The following is a 26,965-nucleotide window of genomic DNA, read 5'->3' as shown; positions in this document are numbered from 1 at the left end:
CTTTTGGATCAGTGATGTCACCACCCTGGGGTGGAAGAAAATTGATAAGATGCTGTATTGTAAGTGATCAAATTGGTCAGAGAGGATGGAAATGATATGGAAAGGAACTGTCCTAATTACCACATTCCTGCTTCTGTAGGACCATTTCCAAGGACAGGTCCTCACCAAGCTCTCGTCAGCACGATTTCTTTGGCTTGTCCACCTAATAGACATCAGGTGATAACAGAGGGCTGACCTTTGGTGCAGTGTGATTTTAAAGTAAAGCAAAAATACGTCACACCAGTGACAGCCACTCAGGCTGTGACATTTACAAATGAGTTCCTGCTCTGGAGTTAACTAGAGATGTACCTTCACCTTGGAATTTAATTTGGAATGTCATGTACATGTATGTAAATCATATATATGTATTTGTAGATATGTTAATTGTGTGATAAATACAAAAAACAGCTGGATTATGCACCTTACATCTCGTGGTGTCTCAGCATGTTTACTGCAGCCAGAGGCATCATTGTCCATGATGTGACATGGTAGTTCAGTGGACAAGTGTGGGAATGGTTTTTACACTTTTTTATAGAGATGTACTGAGTAGAATCAAGGTAGAACATCACAGCAGGTGATCTAGATCAGGTTAATCAGCCTGCAGGTGAGCTGACTCCTGGGTTGGGTGGCTGTTTACACCCCAGTGCAGACTGCTCTCTTGAGTGCTGCCTGGTGCTTAGCATCCAAAAATAGTTTTAGCTTGGGGATTTTTTTTCCCCATCCCCAGGTTCCTCATTAATTTTGAGTCCTGAGTGACAGTGATTGTTGTTTTAAATGAGAGTTTTTTCTGCAGAAGTGTTTCAGCAGGGTGGAAGTTATTTCTTGTGTTTTTCTCTCTCTTTTTCCTTTGCTCCCCATCTATAATAAGCAAAGGCAACTTTTGCAGTGGAATCTAGATATTTTTATGATCTGCTAAGATGCCTCATCAAGAGTGTTGTACTGACAAGCTATTATGCACCCAAAAAAGTTTCTCTTAGAAGTTTTTTGTAACCACAGACAGATGTTTTCAGTGCAAGTTACCAAAAACTCTGCTGAGATTCTATGGGCAGTTCTTTGATCTAGTTCCACACAGGCTGCAAATCCCCATTCCAAGCACCCACAATTTGCTTCTCCTTCAGCACCAAAAGCTTCACACTCAGATTGGTTTTCTGGCTTAGCTGGGAGTGTCAAGCTGGAGGCAGGGGTAGGAAACCAATGACTTGGGGTTCTGTTCTGAGAAGTGCTTGTTTCTCTCTGTGTTTGGAAGAGCTGTCAGTTTGTTGTGCTGCTGGAGCCTTGGACAGGCAGTAAGAGGTTGTTTACTGTAATGAATGACTTGCTGTTTTTAATAATATTTACCCTTGATATTGGAGAATCAGTATGTTTAATTGTTGCTAGATGGAATAAATAAGTTGAGTGCAATTCAGGCTAAAAGCAGATAGGGTCTTTAGTTATCTGACTTTCCATTAAATTATGTTCATTGCAGGGAAATTGGACCAGGTGACCTTTCAAGTCCCTTCCAACCCAAACTGTTCTGTGATTCTGTGGTTTTTGTAAGATTTTCTAGAGCTGTTGAGTCCCAAGGGAAGAACCCAGGACCCAGCAGTGAACTGGGTCCCTAGGTAGGGACATGTATTTTGAGCATCACAGAGTCTCTTCTCCACCTCCATGGGGCTGACAGCTCAGTACCCCGATGCTGACTGCTACAAAACATTCCTGTAAATTAGAAGGGTTATCTGTTAACCAGATAAATTAACTGAAGTGATCCCACATCTGTTGCTAGAGATACAATACAAAATCCATGTAGAATACTGTTATTAAAAGAGATGTCTAAGTTTCAAAAACAGATCTGGGTGGTTCCTTCAAAAAGTGTAAGAAGAGTCAGAAGATGCATGCATTTAGTTTTTAATTTTACTTTTCGATACTATATGTGTGTTCCTGAGAAATTAAAAAAAAAAAAATGGCTTAAAAACAGAACTAAACTGACTTTGTGTCCAGTCACACCACAGAAATCCTGCAGAGACTGAGCAATGATACTTTTGGTAGATCCTGGTCAGCAGTTCCACTGCTGGGCCATCCAGTATATCACAGTTAGAAAAAGTGGTTAGCATGGTAAAAAAGATTAATTTGATTTCATTTGCAAAATGTGAGGCTTGCTCTTTCTCTCCTGAAGAACTGGGCCACGCTGAGGTCACTGGAGTGCGTGTGGGTGTCCTGCCATTCATGGTTAAGGTAAATGGGCTTAGGCAATGTGTGTGTTAGGAAGCACTTACCGTAAGCCAGCTCTTCTGGGCAGGTTGTTTATTCCAGGTGAATGATACGGCTGTGCACAGCCTGTGCTTGACCTGCTGGCTTTGGGACTGGCTTTAATTGAGTTCTCTGAGCTCCCATGTCCCTAATTACTGGGAAATAGAGTTTTCTCCTTGCTTTTTGCCGTGAGACAAAACTGTCTCTCTTCCCCACACTCTCCTGGTTTACAAAATGGTGCTCACCCAGAACTCCCCACTTGCGGGGAAAAAACACTGGGTCGTTTTCACTTGGCAAAATATTAGCTTCTTATTTTTCCTTTACAAACAGAATTCCTGCTACCATCAGTGAAAATTGTAAGGAGATTCTCCAAAGACTTCTAGGTCAATGGAAGCCTTTCTTTGCCTTAGTTGGATTTTAATTTATAAGCATGTAGAAGAGATAAGAAATCCCTAATTATAATTTACTAATGCGTTTTAAGACTCTTGTTACCGGAGGCTTCTGTAGAAATAGAGTTTAATAAGAATGGTAGGGCTGCAAGAACTCATTTTCTTCTGCACTGAGCCCTGGGTCAATTAGAAATAAGCCTACTTATCTATTGTACTTTACAACAGCCCTGTACACCAACTGTCTTGTTCTTTAAACTCTTTCAAGATGCCACTCTTTGATGGATCATCGTCCATCCCAACATTTGCAGAATTGGGTATTTCAGCCTTGGGTGGGTCCATGACAGGACAAGCAAACTCCCTGTTAAGAACAGGGGAGGCAACATCCTTCAGAAATTTCTGCATCTCTCTAATGCATTTTTTCACTCTGATCAGTGATTAATTCAGCAGAGGTTTTAGGTCAATATGAATACTGATGTCTATGTGTGTATAGACAGACAGAAAGTGGCTTCTATGAGTAAAGAAAGAAGAATATTTGAGACAAGAGAATCCAGACTGCAACAGAAGTCTAAATCAGTATGTAGTATCCAGGAGGGTTTCCAGGAATTGCATGCCTTTTGTTAGGGGGGAAAAATAAAAAAATGTTGTGTTACTCAGTATCAATGTAGCAATGTGTTTTATGGTGTTTCCATAGCTCAGGCTCAGATAGCTCAGGCTGCTGGTAAGCAAGTGGGCAAAGCCAAGGGAGAGAAGAAATGTAGCCAGTTTATTGTACTGTATAGGTGTTGCAGTAAGTACTGTAATGCTTTGGAATGTGTGGATGGAGGGGAAACCCACTTTGTTCCCCCACTTTGAGAGCAAGGGGGAAAAAAGGGTGGTGGGAAGTGGAGGTTACTGCTAAAAAATTCATCTACATGATGGTAGGTGTGTGAAACTTTGGTTTTCTATTTTTATCTGTGTGCATTAATACTGTAACATATCTGGTGTCAGAGGTTTCTTACTTTTGTAGGCATATTTATCTGCTCAGGTTGTCAGAGTGCTTGGCAAAACCACAGAGAATGTACCACTCTACACATTTTTACAGAATTTCAATATGTTTTGCTTGAAGAAAAATAGAAAATCAGCAGATGAGCCAGAAAAACCCTGCAAGTGTCTGCTCCCTCTCGTCTTCTGGACTGCTGTGTTTACTCCTTATCCTACACTGGTGTTTGTTGCGGGAGGCAGGTTTGCAAAATTTGTAGGTGTGGCACACTGACGTGGGAAAGCGTTTGGTGCGCAGGTCCTTGGAGTCTGGGAATCCTGCGAGCCTCTGTGGCACATCCCGTGTCAATCCCGCAGCATCGCAGGCTGTGTTGCCATGGGGACCGGGGCTCTCCGCAGTGGCAGTGACGATCCGCCCTAACGCTGCCATCCTATCGCGGGCAGGGAATGAGCCCCGCCGCTGGTCCCTGCCGGCCCGGCCGTGCCCTGGGCTCGCAGGCTCCTCCTGCCTTTTGTCCTGCCTTTGCTTTGCAGCCGAGCTTCTGGATGGTTTGCAAAACACCAAGAGCTGCCTGGAGACATCTATCAAAAAGCCAAGGGGAGGCTGGGACAGGGACACCCTGGGGGGAATAGGGCTGGGAGAAGGGCAATGGGGAAATAATTGCTGTGGGGCAAGGGCAAAGCACTGAGGAAGAGAGATGGTGAAGACTGCTGCCAAAAGGCATAAGAAGATGTCAGTAGATGACCCTTGAGTCCAGGAGCTGATTTGGAAGGCAGATGCCAAGCTGGCCTTACATACAGCTCTTGCTGATGGGAGGTTATTCCCTTCCTGTATGTTTTTTAAACTGTCTTATCTAAGGCACATTGTGTATTTCACCGTTCCTGGATGCAGCCTGGTGCAGGCACAAATGGTGACACTGCTGATGCTGGCTGGTGACACAGTCGTACAACAGCATTTCTGAGCATCCAGACATTCCCAGGAGTAAGTCTGAGGACAGTTGTGCATAAGGATGAAAAAGTGCCAGAAATAAGGGTGTGTTCTCATGCAGACCTCTGGTGGTGACACTGTGCTCTATTTTTCCATGATAAATATGACTTTTACAGCGCACAGCTAGACCTGAGTTACACGTGAGTTTAATCAGCAGCGAAGGGCAGTGTTCTTGTTGGGCTGGTTTGGAAATGGGATGTCCAAGATGAGGCATCATGAGGAACAGAGCAAAACTGCACATTTAGGCAACTGAGCACTGCCCTGGAGTTGTGGATTCTGACTTTGTTCTACTCAGAGGTCCTGTACTGCTGCTCACATCAAAAACTTGGCTTATCAAGGACAGCCAGCAGTTATGTGTTCCCTCCAATTACAGCTTGGCTTGTGATTCATGGGCTACCTGGACAAATTCTGAGCATCCATGGTGGCAAATGAAGCCCACAGAAGTGTCACTTTTGCAGTACAAATGCTGCATGTAACGAATGTATTGCGGAAAATAATGTTCAAAGTGTTTCTGGTTGATGCAGACAAAATCAGAGAGTACATTTGGCCTTATAAATTGAAGATGAAGTGCCTTTCATGTCCCAAAGCTGTGCTTGAAAATAAATGCATTAGTAGTTATTACAGATGTACATACATACATATATATATATATATATATATATATATATATATATAAAAGAGGGAGAACTACAGAAAGACCTATAAGGGAATTAATAATTTAATCATCAGAAATCAGATTTATCATTCTGAATGAAAGCCATTCTGCCCCCCATTGGGCATCAAGGAGAAAATAACTGCTCAAAGCTGTTTTTTAAGTATGTGCGGCCTGGGCCTACTCACTGAAGGGGGCAGAGGTCACACGAATATGTAGTGAATGATCCTTAATTACAGCCTATCTCACAGGACACGTGTGTAATGGGGCTGAATAAAGATTATGATATTAATTAGGAGTTTTTTAGGTTTTGAGTGCTTGTCTTTGCAACCTAAATGTTCTTACACTGTGCACTGTTTTATGCACATGTATGCATGCCATGATTGTAAAAGTGTGAGTCTTCTTAGTGCCTGTATTAATCTGTAAGAAATAGTTATTAATAACAAGCTGTTCTAGCAATACCCTTTGCAGTGAAGAGGTGCATGTGTTCTTTGGATCTGATATTCACCAAGATTTTTTGTGGTGCAGTTGACTCCCTGCACTTGCTGAAAAGCTCCCAAGAAGGAACAGCCAAGAGCAGCTTGAGGGGTCTCACCAAGGAGCTTCGTGGCTCCTCATGGCATCATTTTGCACAGTGAGCACTGAGTGTTCAGCTCCCAGATCACAGGGGTTAATTTCCTATTTGAGCCTGTCCTGATGAGGAGATTGTTGGAACTCAGTACATCCCCCTGGGTGTTCAGAGTTGCTGGAACCCCTGCTGGGGGCTCGAAGACCCTGGCACGCAGCCCAGAACACCTGTGGGTTCGATTATGACCATGGAGCAAGTTGCCAGCTTTGTACGAAGACCTGAAAGCCACAGAAGTTTAAGTAGTGTAATAATAAAATTATCACTGGGTGAAAAAGTAGATTTTGGGGATTTTTAGAATAGTGGTTTTGGGGACAAGATGGAGGGACTTGGGCGTGTCCAGCCTTTCTTCTTCTCCTTCCCTATCTCCATCTTCTGCTGTGATGCTGGCACTTTGGGATTGGTTTAGAATAGAAGTTCACTGTCTAACATAGGTGATAGCTATTGGAAAGTGATTGTAAACATGTTATACGTAGTTTGTAGTATAAAGAGAACAACACTGCCCCAAGGGCATTCAGAGTGCCGCTGGCTGTCCTGCTGAGCGGACCTCGGCTGGACAGGAAAAAACTTTTATAGGTAAGATAAAATAAACAACTTTGAGACTGAAAACTGAAGAAATCCAGTTCATTCTTCGGATGTGTGGGATGAAACAGTTTTCACCTATCTCGGGGCTGCAATAACCGGCAAACTCCTGAGAGGAGATCAGAGAAGAGAAATGGTGCTAGGTGTGCCTCTGTGCTCCTCAAAAGGACAAGGATTTCGTGTTGTTTCTCATCTGGTAGCATTTTCTTGCACAGTCCCCTCATGCTTCTCCTAGGCTACAGGTGCGTCTTCCCCCACATGTCTCACCTTGAGTGCATTTCTATGTGGTGCAAGGTTAAGTACCTATCTCACCATTTAGGATGTTGTGGGAGTTGAGACCACACGTAGAATCCTGCCAAACACATTTTTGTTGCACAAATTCCATTTCCCAGCATAAGAACAGGTTAAAGCAGCAAGAGTGAATCAATCTGGGAGAAGAAATAACAGGACAGAATGGCAATAATCAGGTTTCTTGTACTCTCCTGTACAGACTGGCAGCTGAAGTCACCATTCCTGCACACACATGCAACAGTCCCCTTACACATGACTGCACAGCAACAGCTATCTGAGATCATACAGAGCAAAAGCCAGCAGGAGACTTTGCAAAGGTTACTTACTTCTCTGTCCTCGCTGGGTACAGTTTTCTCTCTGCCTCTGGGGGACGATGAGCTTCTGGAAAACACTGTTCTCCAAGGCACCTGTGTTTATGGCAAAAACCAACTTGTTTTGCATTTGAAAGATTTGTCCTTCCTGTGTGTCAAAAGGGATTGCTAAATCCCAAAGGCATTTCTGCGGAGGGCTGGTGAGAAATCCTGTGTTGTTCTCTCCCATGGGGAAACTCTGTGCACTGTGTGCAGTTACACCATAGATTGTATGATGTAACCTCCTCCTATGTTGAACCACATCAGAGCAGCAAGTTTGGAGAAATTAGAAAGGTATCATGGTACAAAAAAGCAAGAGGCACTGTGCTCTGTCCTGTGTACTGCAGAGAGTGGTGGAAGCAGAGAGGTTAATCTTAAATGCAATGTAAAATCACATATGTCATGGTCATAGGAGCTGTTTGTGTCTGTGTGCACCTCTCACACTACAATTAACACTTTAGGGTCACTGTAAGGGATGGCTGCTGTTTCTGGTTGTTGTAGTGGGAATTGTTTGGACAGGAAAAGCACCTGGGGAGCCCTGGGTGGCTGTTGCCAGGCAGAGAGAACTCTGGGCAGTAGGCAGGAAGAACAGCACCACCATTCTAATACCAGGGAGTCAGGGCATTGCCTGCAGATTTTCCTTAAAATTAGTTGTTAAAATACCTTGGGTATCATTGTAGAATCATGGAATAATTTTGGTTTGGAAGGGACTTGAAAGGCCTCTTAGTTCAAACCCCCTGACATGAGTAGGGATGTTGTCAACTACATCAGGTTCATCATCAGGTCTTCTCCTTAGTTTTACAGTAGTATTTCTGTAAGGAGGCACTCAGGATGGTTTGCTGTTCTGTTTTCCTCCTCCTGCTTGCTCCAAAGTGGCAGAACACAAACTGGTGGCACCTGTCTGCCAGGGTTATGGTAAGAGGAGAATGGGATCAGTGGTTGTAGCAGTTTCAGGACAGCAGAATTGCCATTTCACTGCTCTGGAAGAGATACAACATGGAGGGCACCCTTCTCAAGAAAAGCTTAAAATTAGTGGCAAAGTAGTTGATTTTTTATTTGAAGCAGTAAAAACCAGTTGCCCAGTGGACAGCTCTTTATTCCTCCCAACTGCATTGAAGTATTAAACAGTATTGCCTGTGTCAGAGCCTGAGAACACAGCTCAAGGCAGAGTGAAGTGCTGGCGCCCGGAGATCAGACGGGCAGAGCCGAGGCGGCTGGGGACAGACAGGGCTGGAGTGCCACCGTGTGGTGCTCAGCACCAGCGTTGCCTATACACTCGGGGAAAACATTATTTATTGGTGGGGAAAAAACCCCAAGTGTTAAGGAAACCTTTCCTTTCTCCTTGCTTGGCTCTTTCACTCCTGGCTTCTCTGCACTCCTGCAGTAGTGCAGGGGATGCTGAGCTGTTACAGTGTTAGTGGTTCCTCTCTGCCACACCTTCCCTCTCCTCAGATGTTGAATTAAAGACTGATTTTTGTTAAGAAAGCCCTCTGCTGTGTATCCTTGTGTCCTCAAGGAAGAGAAAAGATGCCTAAAGGAGGGGAAGGGACTTGTAAATCCTGTCTGCTGGCTGGTTGCCATTACAGAGGGGTGAATCCTAGGGATTGTGATGTTCTACTTAGGATTTTGAAAAGTTTGCAAATGTTTCTCTTCAGATTGGAAAAGATGATGTCTCAGGCTATCTCTGCAATGTGGAATGATGGACAGTGCAGTGACCTTGAAGCCAGCACCAACAAAGACCAGATAAGCATGAGAGCACAAGGCTACAACTGAACCCAGCTGAAAGATGAGGCACAAAGTGCTGAGGTGCCTTTGCTGCTTTTACACCTGACCAGTGAGCTCTGCCATGGGGATGTGTTGGCTGACTCAGTGCTCTGGGAGCCTGCTCCATTGCACAGTGTCAAATCTCTGTCAAAAGACTGATGGTTGTGGCTTTACTTGGAGATTTTGGATTCAGAGAGGTTTCTGAGGTCCCAGATGAATATATTAGTGCTTGACTAGTCTGTTCCTTCTTTTTTGGGAGCTGTTCTACTTTACATAAATAAGTGTTTTAATTGGGCCATTAATTCATTGAGGTGATAGGACACCTGAGATTTTAAATCTAGGTTTCTCACATCCTTGGCAATGTGTTAAATGTTAGCTGGTGTGTGTCTGTGTTATCTCTCACTGCAAAGTCCAGCTTCTGCCTTTTCCATACAGGCCAGTTAACTCCTACAGTGAAAACCCATTGTGTGCAATTGTGCCAGCAGCTTGTCTTGAAAAAAATCCTCTGTCTTGAAAGGAGTTCTCAGTCTGGCAGCTCTGTGAGCCAGGAGGGAGGATCACCTCTATTACACACTCTGCTCTCAGGTGCATGAAGAGGGCAGAGTAGAATTAAAATGCTGTTGTAATGCAGTACTGGCTGTTGTGGAGATAGAAGCTTCTTTGCTCTTTGCAAGAGCTTGAGGATGATAAACTGAGGGAAAGCCAGGGATGAAGTATGTCTTTGGTCTAGATTGAGATGTTTTTATCTGTCTTTGTAATATTAAGTCTCCACTTGCTGCCTTTAACCCTTTCCAATGCAGAGCTCAGCCTTAACCCATGTGAATGAATCATTTGCCCTTTTGCCACGTATGTACAAATGGTATATCCAGCTCAGATCTGGACCTCTGGCAGCTGAGGGCCAGCTTTGCTTAGATTTGTGCAGAAGTATTTCCAGCCCAGGTCCACCTCAGTACACAACCAATTTAGCTCCAATCAGGCAGATGTCTGATTTCCAAATGAGAGCATCTCTTTTGTGACTTCCAGAGTAAGGACAAGGAAATGGGTAAATTGCCAGAGTCTTTATTCATCATTTTCAGTGCTGTTGTCTTGGTGAAATGTGAAGTCACTGAGTGTTGTAGGAATAGTGATGAACACAGCTGAGTTCCAGCGAGGCTCCCAGTTACATCAGGTCTGTCAGATTACAGCATGCTTTTGCAAGGAGGTGTTTTTGGTAATGTTCTCTGCAGTGCATTTTCATGTCTTCATAATAGTAAGAGGTTGTTTGGAATAGTGGTTCAGATAGCTCCCTTTTTGTAAGGTCTTTATTCCCAAGGCTCCTGAGAAGTCACTGAGTGTTTTTCAGAAATTGTTCTTGTTAGAAAGATACTACTTTTCAAAAGTGAAGGTGATTAATCTCAACAGAACACTGCCTCTGTTCTGTGAATTGGGAGCCATTCCTGTTAGTTGTTTGAAAAGACATATTCTTCATCCTCATCTTCTCCAGGAAGGAATGGAAATGGAAGGCACTTGAGGAAAGGTTCATGGTAATACATACTTTGTGTGAGATGTATCTGCTGATTCTGGGTAGTGCTTTGTTTCACACAGCTGAAGGTGTACTGGCATGGACAAGCTCTTAAACCTGATGAGTTCACAATGAAAGAAAATGCTGTGCATCAAATACATATTTCTCTGTGTGTGTCTTTGAGGAGTTTTTCAGTCTATGATGCCATAAACACAGACCTGGAAGCCAAAACCTAAAAATTATACTGCAGTATTACTTTTAAGAAGGACAAGGAAAAACCCAGTATTTGAAAGTGAGATTTGCATTACACTTTTAAATCATAGAAGGATAACAAGATACATCCTCTGTGATTTCTGAGGAATCTGTGTATTTAGCTGACTCAAAAATTCCTTTTAAAATTTGTACTACTTAGGAAAGTTATTTGTAATAGGTTATGAAATGCTTTGAAAAGGTCACCTGGCAGGTGCTTGCTGAAGAAGGTAAACGATGGCTCAGAGACCCACAGAAGCTCAGGAAGGAGGCAGGGCCCTTCAGCAGTGCCCTGTACCCTGGTCAGAGGCCCAGGTGTCTTGGTGGATTTGCTGTTGAGATCTGACTTTCTGGCTTTTTTCTGTCATGCAGGGAAAAATGTCTTCAGTTCTGCTGCCTTGGGTGTTTGGATCTTCTCAGGTGCTTCCTCTAGAAATTCCCCTGTAGTCTGTTTGTTTGGACTTCACAGAAATACCAAGGATTTCACAGTAGTTGTGCTACAGGGAGTGTCTTGTTCTGTCTCACCCTAAGCCAGGGCTGTGTTTCAGCTATCCTAAAACTTTGTGCTTGGGCTGCTTTGAAGCTGAAATATCTGTCATAGGGCATGTCAGAATCGTGGCCAGCAGTCAAGGCAGATGGCTGTTCCCCTCTGCTCCTCTCCTGTGAGACCCCAGCTGGATCCTCCAGCCCTGAGGGGCCGGGCACAGGAGAGACTTGGATTTGTTGGGGCAGGCACAGAGGAGGCCATGAAGATGCTCAGTGATGGAGCAGTGCTGCTCTGGAGCCAGGCTGGGAGACTTGGGGGTGTTCAGCCCAAAGAGGCTACAGGACTGCTGGAGGGGGCATGCAGGGCTACAGTAACTGAGAAAAGGGTGGTTTTGGAGTGAATATCCAGGAGAAATTCTTCCCTGTGGGGGTGCTGAGGCCCTGGCACGGGGTGCCCAGAGAAGCTGTGGCTGCCCCAATCCCTGGAAGTGTCCAAGGCTGGGTTGGACGGGGCTAGTGGAACGGACTGGGGTAGTGGAAGTTGTCCCTACCCATGGCAGGGCATGGGGCTGGATGAGCTCTAAGGTGCCTCCGACACAAATCGCTCCGTAGCTGTAGGAAGTGTGAATCCAAGGCTGCTTTAGCCTGGCTTGGCCAGGAGAGGGGGATCGTTTGCCATCCATTCCTCGGGCACTCCTGGTGGGAAGCACAACGCGGATGTGCTTCCCGTGTCTCCATGTTTCCAGCAGAAACCAGCCCGTGCCGCCGGAAACACATCTGCCTTGCTTTGATGTACAAACCTGACTTTTCAGTGGCTGCAGGGGGCACCAGGATGGGTCCCTAGCGGTTCCTGACCCCTCGGCTTTGCGCTCCTGATGTTTCCCTCCGCTCCTGGTGCATCCCCGCTCCAGGCGCTCTCCAGGGTCCTGGGCTCTCTCCAGGGTGCTGCACCAAAGGTCCGAGGGGAGCACACAGCGCTCGGCCTTGGGATTCACTCTGTAGCAAATTCCATTCGTTCTTTTACCGTCCTTTCTAAAGAAATGCCTGCTAAAGGCGCCGTTTGGCTGTGTAAATGGAATTCAGTATTCCATAGGCAATAATGCTGTGTCTGTACTGGTTTGGTCACACACTGGGACCACTGAAATTATTTGGTGGGGGAAGAGACTCCAAAAGTAAAGGAATCTCACCCTCTTTGCTTGGTGAGGTAAAGTGGAAACCGTCTGGCTTAGAAAAAATATTCTATGCATTACTGTGTTTACTATGGCTGATATTTGGGGTGTGTTTTAGATAGTGTCTGGGATCTTTTGAGAATCCTTAGTGCAAAATGTTATCCTCTGGTTTTATAAACAACTAGCAGACAGGTCTTCTCTTGTCAGAAACAGTGGGAAAATCCATTTCTGTACATACTAAATAATAATTGTGTAAGTGGCAATCAGTCAAGCTTTTGATTTGGTTGCTGTGGGTGGGTAACCTTTGAATTCGAGGCAGGGAGAGCCCGTTGAAACATGAACTTGTGTTGCCTGGTCCAACACTGAAGTGCAGGCACACTACTACACATAACAGCAAGGTTGCTTAAGCAGAGCTGATTATGTGCAGCAGCAAGGTTGCAACTGAAAGGATTTAAAGTGGATGAGATGTGGGTCACACTGGCTTAAGGCTTCCAGGGGCAAACAAGTCAGTTTTCCTGCTACAAGCTCTTGCTGCCCTGGTGTAATTATTTTTTCATATATTTCTAGTTGATAAAATTATATTTATTTACTTCACCCTCTTGGCTTTGAGAGAATAGAATTCTGTTTACAACAGATCAACAGATGTTTCTGTTAACCTCTTTATACTACACCCAGCACTGTAGTTCAGCCGCATTATTGTAACAGGATGATTTGTGAATGAAATAAGCTACTTCATCAGGGAGGTCAATTGGGTTAGAATGGGGAGGCCTCCTTTTCACTCCTCAGGCTGGTCGTTGGCAATATTCCCCTTGTTTTTGGGAAAACAAGGTAATAGAAACTTTTAAATTACAAGTGGTAGGATTGATCTGTCGGGGACACAAGTGACATATATGCAGGTATCTTTCAGCATGAAACTTGCTTTTTGTGGCTCTTTCCCAGATAATTGCCTTTAAGCTTGAAAGTGTGTTGTATCAGGATGCAGGGTTAGAGAAGGAGCATTCCCTCAGGCTGTTGGAGCACTTGTCTGTGGCACCAGGTGGCACAGGGGGAGCAGCAGGCTGGAAGCAGAGCCCAGCAAGCTCCCCTGCTCTGTGGTGGTGGCTGTGGTGGCATTCCAGGTGCTGTGAGTGCAGCAGGCACCAGGCTGGGAAGCCGCTCCGGCAGCAGCTGGAGCCCTGCCCCTTTGCAGCAGGTCCAGCCAGGTAACTGCAGGGGTGAGGGAATGCCAGGAGTGAGCCTGGGGAGTACAGTCTGCCCTTTGGGAATCACACCCAGCAGGTCTGAAGAACCTTCACAATGGTCCCTTGGATCCTTTTTGTGTTGCCAGCAGCTTCTGCCCTCACAGGGCCGGAACCAAACACAGTAAGCAAAGGTGAAAGCAGGTAGGGCAGGGAGGAAGATGGGAAGGCACATTGCAATGTTGGATTAAATGATCAAGGTCCTGTTCCCAAACCCATTGAAATCAATAAAATGTCTGCTGTTGCCCTTAGTGAGCCATTGCAGGAGGCCCTGTTTGACTTAGTTAGAATGTGACATCAATATTTTCAATCAATATGAAAACAAATACAAGCGGAGCAGTAGTTGGATGCAACTTAGGGATCATTGTAAAAGCACAGGATGGGTGTGCTTGCTAGAAATACCTATCTGTATTTTATTTAGGATTCTGATGAAACAAACGTGCTTCTTGAATTGCCAACTTGGATGCAGGTGGGATACCTCTACCTCATAATTGGGGTATTTCTTTAAACCAGAGACATCAGCAGGGCCTTTCTACATAATTTTCTTGGTGTCAGGGAAGTTGTTGGTGTATGCAAAGCCTTTCTTTGCCATGGCACAACTGGGGCAGTAACAAAGGCTGACTGTAAGGATTTTCATGATTCTGTAATGGGAATTGTCTTATCTTGGCTCCTTGCTGGTCTGTAAGCACTCACCTGTGGCAGTGGTACTTTGGATAATTAGTTGAGCAGCAGAACTTGGCCTTCCTATGTTGTGGGTGCTGGAAATTCAGGAAGGTTCAGAGAGAGGCTGCACAAGTTCCTGGAAAACAGCTGGTGTGGATGGCTGTGTAACTGGAAATGCCTGGCACAGATGCTTAGGAGTCTGAAACAACCAGAACCTGCTGGAGTGCTTGAAATTTTCATCCATGTTTATCCTTTTCTACTCTTTGTTAGGTACCCAATTTTGACCCCTATTGGAGCCAGAAGGCTTTGGTCTTATCCCACAGTGACTGCTCTTATTTTACTAGAAACATATTATCTCATTTTATTTGTCTATGATATAGGAAAAATAATTTTATAAGAGCAGATGACCATTTTCAGTAACTCTCCCAAGATGAAGGTAGCTAAGCAGTGTCTCTTTTTCTCCCCGGGGTTAATTATTAGTTGCATTTAATGTTTGTCACTATTGAACTGAAGACCTTCAAGACAGAAACCTGCTCTCTGTGTGTCAGTGGTATTTGAAATGTTGCTGTATCATCTGTGATATATTCTTGGTGATGACCACTAAAGGTGGCAGTGCTGTGATCTATACTCTGGTGGTCTGACAGAAAAGAAGGGAAAGATGTTAAAATTGGTCTGATTTAGGTCCAATCCTACCTCAACTTGCCTTTTTTCATTTCTTTGGTATTGCTTGCTTTTCAGTTAATAAAATAGATATACTCATGGTACAGAACAAGTCAGGACATAGTTTTATATATCATCTTCTCTGTTCTAGTTCAGTGTCACTAATTTCCAGCACAGAACTTTGAGAAGACCACATTGGTTTTGCATATCAAATAAAATAAGAATGAGAGAATGTCGAGCTTTTTTTTAAACCTTAGTATATTTTCTCTCAGGAAATATAAAATGAAACCTATACAGCATGGATATGTGCTTGCTAACTTACTTCCAGTGTTATTGTACCTTTAGAACTACATACCTATAGGATAACTAGTATGTGACTAATAACTAAGGGTCTAGGTTAAAGAGTGAGTGAGACAGGAGGCAATTTATAACTGTAGCCTGTGCTTCCATAGTTAGCTTTGTGCTTTTACTTTCTGCAAGGATTACTTTGCTGCTTTTCTAGGAAAACATAGTCCTGTAAGTACTGAAATGGCTGGGTATGCTAATACACACAATCCCTAGGATTACTTTTAAATAGTTGCAGAGGGAAGTTCTTTATTTGTGCTTGTGGGTGGAGGTGAGCTAATTCAGTGAGCCAGGGCTCTCTGGTTTCCAGGCCACTCAGAGCTGTGTGCCCACCTCCAAGCCTGGCCTAACCTGTCCTGCCTCTCAGCAAGGAGCAGAAGTTTAAATAGGTGCACAGTTTGTAGGAACAGGGATGATGGTTGCTGCAGATTTTGTGAAATACCTTGTGCGTGCACCTGTGCAGTATTGTGTACAACTTACACAGGGCATTGCTTTGGAGGGGGCCTAGTTCCCTTAGAGAATTATAGCCTGCCTTGTCCAAATGGGTTTGCCATGACAATAGACAAAATACTGAGTTGTCCAGTTTTCATCCTGGCCAACTATTGCCTAGGACAGCCTTTTCCAACTTTTAGCTGTTTGAAACTGGTTTTGATTTCCAGGCAGTTTCCTGAATATTCTAGATCTTAGAACTGGAAACAGCAGTCTCCATTCTGGCTATGAAGCTTTCCCCACTCCATCAATGCCTCCCTTTTTTTCTGCATGTTTGGGAACAACTTGGAGTCACACTTCCTCAGCATGGCTCCCAGGCTTGGTTTTAACTTTGTTTTTGCACTACCCACATGATTTATGTGGAGAGAAGCTCGTTTTTGTGAGCTGGACCCCTGACAGTGGATATGCTTCAGGGGAGAGAATCACTTGTGTACATCCTCTCTTTTTGTACTCAATTACTGCTGGGTTTCACCCACTAGGTTTTTATAGACTGCAAATACTGATTTGCTCAGCAAACCCAGTCTGTCTGCCTGAAAGCTGGCAGGTGAAGCCTAGTGCTGGTCACAGCTGTGGCCATGGCAGCCCTGCAGTGCCAGCCCTGAGTGTCTCAGCTGGTGGGGCAGGCCAGAGAACAGAACCTGAGGACTGTGAAATCAGCACATCAGGTCAGGAAGCTGATGCTTAATGCCAGCTTGTGAACAGGCAGACAGGAGCTGGAACCCCAGTGCAGCATCCCCATCTTGGTGTCTCAAGAAGGGGGAGATCTCTTAGTGAGGTTTATCACTTGGAGGCTGCTCCCAGATCACACAGGGCTCTGGACATGCTGAAACCTTATGGGCTTTGTTATCCCAAATGGGAATTTGTTGAATCTCACGAGTTCTGTATTTCTACATCCTGAGCTGAGGATGACACATGCATTTCAGAGAAAACCCACCCTTTTTCTGGAGCTGTGTTCTTCTGTTATTGTGCATCTGCCCACTCTCCCACTCCCCTCCCACACATGGTTTGTGACAGCATCGCTGTATGTTCTGCTCTTCTCATGTAGCACCTCCACAATACGTTTTCTATGTTTAGGGGAAATTGCTCAGTCTCCATTTTTACTTGAAAATGTAATCTTCAGACTGATGTCTGCAGAAGAATTTGTTTATCTTAGGATCTCTATCCATAATGCGATGATAAGCCGGTTCCTTTTTTTTTTTTTTTTTCAGGAAAATATGTCTAAGAATATTTCTTTCCTGCAGCAGGGACATAAGCTGTGTCAAATATTGATACTTTATGTTCTTCTCCCCAGACAAGATATACTCTTTCCAAAATAATCTATCAAAAGTAACTTTTTTTTCCTTTCCTTCCATATTTTTATGTCTCTTTAAGGTTAGGGAGGAAATGTTTGTGGTACATAGTAGTGAACTCATAGAGCTGCCCTGAAGTTCTTCTTTGCCAGTAATCCTAAAAGAATATTTGCTATCTTATTTAATTTTACTGGGCACCAGTTGTTCAGTTCCAGTGTCTGATGTTTTTCTCTTGTGTGGCCTGGGTTAGAAGGTACATCAAGTCCTTGGTTAACTTGTAGGCAAGTTTTCTGAAAGAATAATAATTTGATACTGAGGTGATGAGCCTGTGTGTATCAATCATCAAAAGATGACAAATTGTTTGATAATAATGACTGCCATAAACCCTCCTGTGTATCAAACCCTACTGTGTGGACTATGTAGCAGGATTTAAACTTTTAGTGGCTTAGACACCTTGAACCATGGTCTGGGGAAATCCTAATCTGGGGTTTTTAAGTGTGGTGGCTTGTGATTTGGTCTTATTTTTAAACTTATTGTTTAAGATCCCATTAAGAGGTTGGAAAGATATCAGGAAAGTTCAGTTCTACACTACCAGCTGTTAATTTCTGGTTTGCAAGTGATGGTACCTGTGAGGTTCATACAATGTGAAGAGGACAAGGCATGCCAGAGTCCTATCAGGGATCCCAATCTTCCCCCTTATTCTATTCCCACGGCTGCCTCCACGTGTCTCAGTGCTGTGGTGGCTGTTACTGCAGCCACTTGTGTTTTAGCCATAGCTTTGTGTAGCCTAGTTTTCTACAAATGGAACTACTGGGAGAAAGCCTGTACGAACAGAGGAGCCAGAAAAAGCTTGGCTGACACTTCCTGCCCTATCCCATGCCTCCTTCCACTAGGGAAATGTGTTTTGGATTGAACGCACAGATCACTGGCTCAAATGCAAAATAGATCCCTGTTTTAAAGATGCTTTTATAGTGCTCTGTAGTTTTCATATGTAATCCTTTGTGAAAATTTTGTCTGTGATATTTTTAAAATGAAACCTTATAGTAACTATAGAACTCATCAATGAGACTTAGTTCCATGGTGACAATCAGTGATCCTGCTTCACATGAACTGGGGACCACCAAGTTCTGTGGGGTAGTAGAGGGCAGTGTGAGGGGGGAGTTCAGGCTGATCTATGAGCTGCTGTCACATGAGGAGCTCTCAGGATGTCTGTCACTTGTGGTGGGACTATGTTACACAGGAATTCATGGTGCATGGCTCTAGGGACCATTCAGTACAGTACCCTGAAGTCAGGGGATGTATTGCAGGGGGGAGCTTGACTCAGGGAATTGTTTCTTTGGTTTGGTGGGGTTTAGTGCTGGTGTCAGTGAGCTGCTGCATCCCTGTGGCTCTGGGGTGGTGACTAAGCCAGGGATGCAGACGGCTCTGCTGCATTGGGGAGTCCCATCCTGCCTCCCCCTCAGCACCTGCCTGAAGAGGCTGGAGCAGTGGTGCTGGAGGGAGTGGAGTGGGATCGGTTGTCTGCTAGCAACCAATGCAAAGCCTCTTTTGATCTACCCGGGGCCTGTTTTGATGAATAAAAGCTTGATGTTGATAGTGATAAGAGTTACCCGAGCAGGCGGGGGCAGAACTTTGATGTGCTGGTTTAGCCAGGCGTTAAGCAATGAGGAAATGACAGACCCATCTGTCTTGGATATTAGTGCCAGTAATTGGTGTTCCATACCCGAATGATATTTGGGGAACGGGAGTGACTAAGTAGAGACATATTGTCACTGTCTCTCTTGGTCGCTGCTGGTCTGCAGGTACAAGCAGTGTCCATCTTCAAGGCAGGCCGTCAGAAGCTGTTTTAGGAAGTGCCTGAGAGCAGCTTTTGGGGTTGAAAAACAACAAGCAGCACCCCTGGCATTATTTTTCCTTTGGTGGGGTTGAGCCGAGCGGGGCAGGCTGAGCCCAGATTACGCTGCGTGCTCTGTGCTGTCCCTCCTCGCTGCTGAATGCAGCTCTCTTGATGCAGCCTCACGTGGCTGCAGAGAGGCACAATGAGGATTTGAGCACTGCCAGCCCTTTCCAGGCGTCTCTCCCACTGCCTGCAGGTGAGCAGGCTGAGCCTGGGCTCTCCCAGCCCCGCGCATTTCCCTCCCGGCTTCCTACGGACCGCCTCGGCAGTGAGGGAGGATCGTGAGGAGGAGGAGGGGAGCAGCAAGGCGTGTGCCGGGCTCCGGCACAGCCGGTGGCAGCAGCAGCAAGTCAGTAAGTCAGACTGCACCATTTTCTTCTCACCCTGCGTGAAGGCGATGTGAGAACTGACGGGAGCTGCCCCCTCCCCCTCTCGCTGGGGATGCTGAAGTGAAGCCCTCCTCCCAGACAGAAGACGCAGTCTCTCTGGAGGAATCCCAAAAGACCTTCCCAATTTGGTGATGTGTGTTTAAAGGCCGATTTTTCTTTTCCTTTTTTTTTCCCCTCCCTGTTGTTTTTTTTTTTTTTCTTCCTTCCCAGCTGAGTCTGAAGCCCGCCTTCTCTTGCAGGCACCGCCAAGCTGAAGGGCTTGCAGCCTGCTAGGAGGGATTTTCTGGCTGCTCGCGTGTGTGTGGCTGCGGGCACTTTGGCACCCTGCGTGCTGGCCACGGCTCTGCTGCTCCCCAGCCATGGGTGCTGCAGGGGCTGGGGCAGAGCCGTGACCTTTCCTGGGCTGCCCGAGGAGGAAGAGTGGATTACGCCGTGAACTTGTGGCTCGCAGCCAGTGCCCTTGCGGAAAAAATAAATCACCTGGATAGCCGCGTGTGCTGGGGACAGCTTCCTTGGGGCTGGGCTTCTCCTCGCCAAAATGGCTCATGCGGCCGCTTCCATTAAAAAAGTTCGGGAGTCTGAAATCGAAGAGAGGGAGAGAAACCTTGAGAAGGAAAGGAAAAGGCAGCGGAAAATCTCTAGGGCTGATCGGAAACGCAAGGTATGAGGGGGAAACCAGCCCCCTTCTTCCTTTCCCCCCACCCTTCCTCTGTCTGTGCAGCACTTGACAGGTGTTCGCTGCCATATGCAATGCTCTCCCCTTCATTTTCCAGACCTTTCCCATCACATTTCCCTTTTGCATCCCTTCCCATCTCCTCGGAACCCTGCTGTGGTCTTAGCCCATCTGCAGTGAGATTAAAGTGCCGCCAGCCATGGCAGCCCACAGTCATGCAGGGAACATGCACATAAAGATGGCACGCTGGTATCTCCACTTTCCCTTCATCCCAGAAGGCCTGGAGCTCCCTGCCATCGTTCCCAGCCAGGTGCTCCAAGCCCCTGGCTGATCTGGAGAAGTTCTCCAGGCAGGGAGGTGGCTGTGCTTGTGCTTTGCAGTGCCAAGGTGCATTTCTCTGCTTCACAACAGCATTTCTCCCCCATTTCCCATTTTTAGTTCCACTTCCCACCTCCTCAGCAGTGCTCAGTGCTCTGTGTAGGACCCGCCTTGGGGTGCTGGGAGCATCAGCTGAGCTGTGTTGCAGTTTTTGGGTGTCAGAAAAAGGATTCGGGGCTTGCCGCTGTGATTCAGTGTATTTACACTGCACATTGCAGGTATATTTGTCTAGGCAGGGCCTGACACACAAGTCTGCAATCTGACGGGTTTGCCTCTGTTACTGATGGCAATTTCTAGTTTTCTTAAGGTATAGCTCTTTAGATGGTTCTGATTTTGGAGAGGTTTCTCATGTTTTATAATTAATTGTTGTTTTCCTTCTGTGTTAGAGGGAATATCTCTCATTGTCTTGGGATGAAAAAATAGAGAACAATAAGAAAATCAATAGAGATGATTTGTTTGCCCAATCACTCTATAGTTTCCAAGGACACAAAAAATACAATAGTGGCGAAAATACTAAAATGAAGGTTCTGTTAATCTCAGCTTTAGGAGTGTGATACATGGGGAGTGCCTGTGTTAATGCTTTCTCATTGCTGTTTCTTTCCTTCCATCTCTGGATTCTGTGGCTTGTGATATGCATTAACCCATTCCCTGACACTGCGTTTTTATCCATTCTTTGTGAATTTCTCTGGAAGGGAAAATATCAAGAGGCAATTCCCCCCCTCCCCTCTCCCCTTTCTGCTACATTGCATGTAAACACAGATATCTGTGAGAATAAATGCCTAGAATTCAGCCATGTAATGTTTGAATTTACAGATTCTTTTGGCAGATCTCTAGAATTCAGAAGCCATCTGCTCCCTTGGCATACCTGGGCAGTTTTGAATTTGTTTTGCATTCAGTCTTAAGGTTTTTTTGTATTCTGAACTGCATGGCTTAAATAAAATGACAAAGGCCATTTGATGCCTTTGGGACCTCTGGGTGTGATCTCCATGACTTTTCAAATGCTCACTTTGAGTTCATTAAGTCACATCCAAATTGTCTTTATGAAAACCAGGAATGTCATTTCTCATGGATGCAGTGTCTGGATGCTGGGCAGGGCTGCTTGGAGCAGATTGTGATTACTCTCCTAATCCCTTAAATGGGGCACTGCAGCATAAGGTAGTTTTTGTGATTACATTTTTGATTGTGGAATCCTCTGCAAAAACAGCCTTTTTAAAAAATGTGCTTAATGTGTAGATGTCCTTGCTGGAAGGGCTTTTTTTCCTGTCTTCCCAGCACCCATCTCAGTTACTTAATTGCAGCGTGCGTTGTTTTTCCCGATTGTCACAAGTCCTATTTCCTCAACGTGTTTGATTGCAATGCCTGTTGGACTGCTTTAATTAAAACTGGATGGAATTAATGCTGCCCCTCCTGTTCCCAGAGTGCAGCATATCCCTGGCTGCCAGCAGGCAGGCTCAGGCCACATCCCTTTTGGTAACCGTGTGTGCTGATGCAGGCTCCTCACCAGATTGCTGGATCCAGGGATCACCAGCAGGCTTTGCTTAGGAAACACAGGGAACACTCCAGTGCTCTGTGCCTTTCCTCCTTTTTAATATTCCACCCCTGCTCCTGGCTGCCTTCTACTGCGGCTGTACCTTGCTGTTACATAAACAAGTGCCTGGCTGCACCCTAAACTTGCCTTCAGTCAGATGGTCGGGGGTGGGTCAGCCTGGGCTTTTCCATCCTGCTGCTGCTGCTGCTGCAGGAGGCACACAGCAGCACAGCCATGAGTTGTTTATGTCTGTATCTGTACATGCCCGTGCTGTGCAGGGTGTAGAGCAGAAATGTGGGTTTGTATGCACACCCATCACACATACCAACCCACATAGAGAATATTTGCTACGTACAGTCTTTTTATTTAATCATCAGTTGAAGTGAGGTACGTATCTGTGAGATATTTATGTGTCTGTCACTTTAATTCCTGAAGAGCAATAAATGGTTTTACTGTGAAATGGGATTATCTCCTAGTAAGGGCCCTCCCAGTTCTTGTTGACTTTCTTGGAAAATGGAGGCTAGGAACAAATTAGGTGTGCAGGTCCGTGAGAGGCAAAATGCAAATGAATATATTTTTGATTGCTCTCAGCACTTGCAGTGTTTCTGGTTGGGGAATCTGGTTCCAACTTTGTGATTTGTTTGAAAGGCCTTACACTGCAGTGAGTGGATTTTCTCTACAATGGAGATCCATTTTGTTTGTGGTGGGATCATTGGAGTGGGGGAATGTGTCAGGTGCTGTGGGCTGTCTTTCCCAACCCTCACTTGGATACGTGCTGAGTGCACGAAGCGCTCGTTTGGCCTCATGATAGAAACTTTTCCTGTGTCCCTGGAACATCCTGATTATGCAAAAGAGGATAAATGAAGGGCCATGGCTTTAGCTCTTCCACTCTGGCAGGATGCTGGGCATCTGTTAGTACCATGCCACGCTTCTCTAGGCTCCCAGGGATGCTGCAGGGCGTGGGCTCGTTATTCCTCTGCCTCTTGAGTGTTTTGCCATGTGACCATCACCTGTCTGGGAGCAGCACTGCAAACTGGCTGCAGCTGGCTGGGACCAGAACGTTCTGAGATGTTGTCACAGCTGCTGCCTGATGTAGCCCCAGGCCCTCACAGGCCCCTGGCCAGCAGGATCAGCGAGCTGCTCACATCCTCTCTTGGCCAGCCTTAGTGGTTCTTTAAGGATGAACAGAATAATTCCATGCTCAAAAACTGGGAAAAGGAGTTTGCACACTGAAGACTTTCTCTTGTGTTCTTTTTGAGATTGACTCATTTGATTTTAAAAACCAGTTGACAAGAGATAGCTCTACTTATCTTGCATCCAAGTTGGAAATTTTCCCTTCTATGCAGGTCTGACCTTTTCTTGCAGTGTGTAAGGGTACTGGTGCAAACGTGTATGTAAACAGCCCCCCACCTTCTGAATAATTATATGGGTACCCAAATGTGTCAAGAACATTAAAAACCAGGTAATAGCACAGCAGGTGAGCAGCTTCAAATATATGGATTTTATGGCAATTTAATTCCATTTTGCCTAAATCCAGGATACATAAGGCCCAGCTCCACTGGCCTCTTCATGCCTTTGGAGAGAGCTGGCTGTGGCTCACCCTTTGCAGAGTGAGGCAAGGGAACTGGGGTGGTTCTGTGACGGTCACTCACTGAGTCAGCAGCCAAGCTGGAATTACAGCCTGGGAATCCAGCTGCCTAGCCCCTGGCTCTATGTAACACATGCTTGCTTCTCCCTGTCTAAAGTACTTCTCAAAGCAGACACAGCTTCCTGTTTCTGCATGTGACAAGTGTGGAAAAGATTTTTGAAAACCCACATAAATCCCAAAGAAAAAGCCTGTTATAAAAATGGATTCTACTTACAAATGAAACTGGTTTTTGAATGTTATAGATGTGGTTAGCTTATGACTGCTACCATTTTGCCATCAGTCATGAGGACAGTTTGACATCTGGTCTGTACTGGCAGTAGTTGGGTCTCTATTTAGTATTTTAAAAAGGTTTAAATAACTTTTATACCTTTTTTCAGGCCAGATTCATGAGTGCAGCCTTCTTAGCATAAAATGTTCCACAGCATCTGGAATATCCATCACTGTTTGCTAAAAGAGATTGAGAACCAATGGCATCAGGTGAATTTTGTCCTTCCCTTGACACCCTAAGCACAGCTGAAGCTCACAGAGAGCTACTGCTGGACAATACCTGCAGAAAGACAAGGATGGAGGGATTCTGCTGCTTGCAGAATTCCAGTGTGTGTGGGGAAGAGTCAACATCCACTAAGTGCTTTCCATTATGGAGATGCAGGAGACAGGAAATGAGTTTGCTTTGTTTTACCTCAACAGCAGACATTGTTTCATATTACCATCTCCTTTCTCACAAAAGAAGAAAATAAGAGACTTCTCACATTCTAGAAAATGTTGTCAGATTTGTCTTAAATCCAGGCCCACTTGAATTTCAAGCACATCTTTGGCAGGGAGGGTGGGTGTTTGTTATTGGGTACATGGGCTCTGCACCGAGGCCAGCAGCCCCACAGTTCATCCCTTTGGAAAGGGCCAGAGTTCAGTGAGGAAAGAGGATTTGGAGCACTAAGGAGTGCTTGGTGTGCTAGAAAAAGGCATTCTGAGGAGGAGGAAGTCATGCAGAGAGCCAGTTCTTTGCTCTTGGACACTCTTGTGTGGTTCATGGATGCCAGCCACTATCTCACCTGGTGTGAACCTGCTGTGGGATCCCTGTGGAGTTCGTGTCAGGATAAGGAAGGGAAAGAGTTTCTCACTGCTTGACCTCTGTGTGCTGGAGCTTTCAAGGTTCACTGCAGCTTTAACCCGCTGTTCTTTCCTTAGCACTGAATATGTCTTGTCTGTTCAGTTTTGTGTTCGTTGCCTTGGCAAACGTCTCTGTGATTCACTGGAGTTTCTAGATGTTTCAAATGCCTCTCCAGCCATGAAAAAAAACCGTTTTGGTGTTTTGTAATGGAGTGATGGAGTGTTTGCGTAGGAGGTGCCTATTCCTGATGCCCTTTGAGCATTTTCCTTCTGTATCTCAAGCTAATATTTTCCTTGTGGAGCTATTTCTGGGCATGAAAATAATACCTTGCTGGTTTGCTTCCTTGTGAAGTGGAGCTTCTTTGGATGACATTGCACTTCAGAATAGATTGGGACTTGCTCCTTCATTTTCTCCATATCCTGTTTGAGGGGTGTGATGTGCATGGGCACAAATACACGGTGTTCTGAAGAGAAGCAAGATTGATGATCTCCAATTCCCTCGCTTCTGATGGGAAATGAGCAATTTTCAAGTTTAAATTTGCTAACCTTTATGTTGTTGTCTAATCATTCCTTGATTTATATGTGGTATTTCAGTTAATTTCCTTGGTAATTTTTGAAACACAAGATTTATTCAATCTTAATAAATCATATGTAGGCAGTATTTCAAAACACAGATAATTTATCTCAATGTGGTTTTGGTATTGTGGGTGACTGTGCCTCTTCAGAAGTTTAAGTTGAATTAATCCATATCTGGAGTACTGGGGAAAAGATTAACAGGGTCTGTCAGCTCTATTGTGTGAGACACTGGATGCAGGAGGAGGAAAATGTGTTCCTGGAATGCTAAATCCCTTTGCATTGTAAAGCTTGTGGGTGCAGTCCAGTGTCATGGCAGACGCTTTGGATTTTATAGCAGCATTAACTCATTATGTGATTGTTTTTAAAAAGTTATGAAAGTGTCCAAAATGCCCAAGTTTCCATCTCTCCCTTTGTCTTTATCAGTGAAAAGAACTTCTGCTGAGCTTTTAAAAGAGCAACCGAGAGAGAGGAGAAATGTCACCACCTGCCTACAGTAACTGTCCACCTATCCTGTCTCTGCAAATTTAACTTAGCATGAATGATTAAAAGAAGTTGAGAGAGCATTTGCACTGTAGGAAATTGTAGGAAAGCATTTGCGTTGTAGGAAATCATCCATGATAAACTTTTCTTGCTTTGGGGATGGATTTGTTGACCTCCTTGTGAAATGTTTTGTGTCCTTTAAATTCATTACTTTTCCTGCACCACTGGAAGAATTATTATGTGATGTTTGGGCAGCTTTGTGTTAAGCAATTAAAAAAATGTTTAATGAGGATGTCAGATGTTAAACTGTGAAGTGTCAAGTTTTTGAAATCTGGCTTCTGTAATTTAGTCCCTCAGGCTTTTCCACTGAACTCCTGGGGAAAGTTTGGCACCTGAAGTGAGAGCAGCATATGAGCTCTGGGTTGATAGTTTAATGGGGAAAGCTGGAGCCATGCCTGGGGGATGTATTGCCAATCTATAGTGCATGCAGAGGGTGGGAGCAGGAGTGCTGCCATTCAGGCACCACCTCCTTCCTGAGATGGTGCCACACACTACAGCTGGCAGGCTGATGGATTGTCACACTTTATGACCTGGCTCTGCTCACAAAACATCTTCTGGGTTACTTTTTGGGAATGAAGGTGCTACTCTCAGGTTGTGTAAAAAAGAATTCCTGTTCTCTGGGTGCAGCTCCTTTGTGCACTCATGGTACTGGTAGTTTTGTTTGAACATCTGATGAGCTCTTCCATACATCCTGATGAATGTGCCTGTTAGCAACCTGTCTTTTTAGCCTTAGACAGCAAAAATCAACTTTTTTCCCCTGCTCACTCCATGGAGCTGTCCAGGTAGGTTTAGATATTCCCCATTGTGACACAGTTATATGTAGTATTGGAGCATATAATAGGAATTACTGAAATCTGGGGAATGTAATTAAGTGAATTTCAGGTGGTTCACACAGGTGGTGCTGTTCAAGGGTTTTCCCTTGGGAATTGTTTGTGGAAGTCCCATGTATTGTAAATATATTTAGTGTGTTGCTTATAGTTTTTCAGAGTTGCTTCAAAACCATGTTAATGCTCATTTCTATGCTAAGGCCTTCGACGTACAGATCGATACAGATTAATTGCTAGCTGCCCTTTTATAAGTGACTGAAAACAAAGGCTGCAATTAAAAAAAATGTCTGTAATTACCTTCTATTTGTTTATGCTAATGAAGGATTTAGCATGTTAACCTCCCCAAAATCTAACAGGTTCATTAGCTGCTTAGGGCTTTGGAAAAGAGACATTTTGGGGGTGAGCCTAAGTAGACTTCAGAGTACACAT

The 26,965-nt window shown here is 44.9% G+C and overlaps 1 protein-coding gene across 26 annotated transcripts in view; it reads left to right on the top strand.

The window, feature by feature from the left end:
* The window catches only part of ANK2 (ankyrin 2), a 274,320-nt gene that overhangs the window by 104,935 nt on the left and 142,420 nt on the right, over positions 1–26,965 (top strand). For 8 of the 26 annotated variants that reach the window (XM_058023867.1, XM_058023870.1, XM_058023865.1 and 5 more), the window contains exons 1-2: positions 19,306–19,392; positions 19,499–19,920. The exons of 9 other annotated variants lie outside the window; for them this stretch is intronic. In XM_058023867.1, the coding sequence (XP_057879850.1) occupies positions 19,798–19,920 (123 nt within the window). In that variant the 5' untranslated portion in view covers positions 19,306–19,392; positions 19,499–19,797. Of the gene's footprint in view, positions 1–19,305; positions 19,393–19,458; positions 19,921–26,965 lie in introns of those variants that run through there. 9 more of the 26 variants (XM_058023881.1, XM_058023875.1, XM_058023874.1 and 6 more) reach the window with 6 other exon arrangements.

The sequence above is a fragment of the Melospiza georgiana genome, chromosome 5 (genome assembly GCF_028018845.1).
Source record: "Melospiza georgiana isolate bMelGeo1 chromosome 5, bMelGeo1.pri, whole genome shotgun sequence".
NCBI lineage: Eukaryota > Metazoa > Chordata > Aves > Passeriformes > Passerellidae > Melospiza > Melospiza georgiana.
Note: the sequence above shows the minus strand (reverse complement) of the source record. Positions and strands in the feature narration are given on the sequence as shown.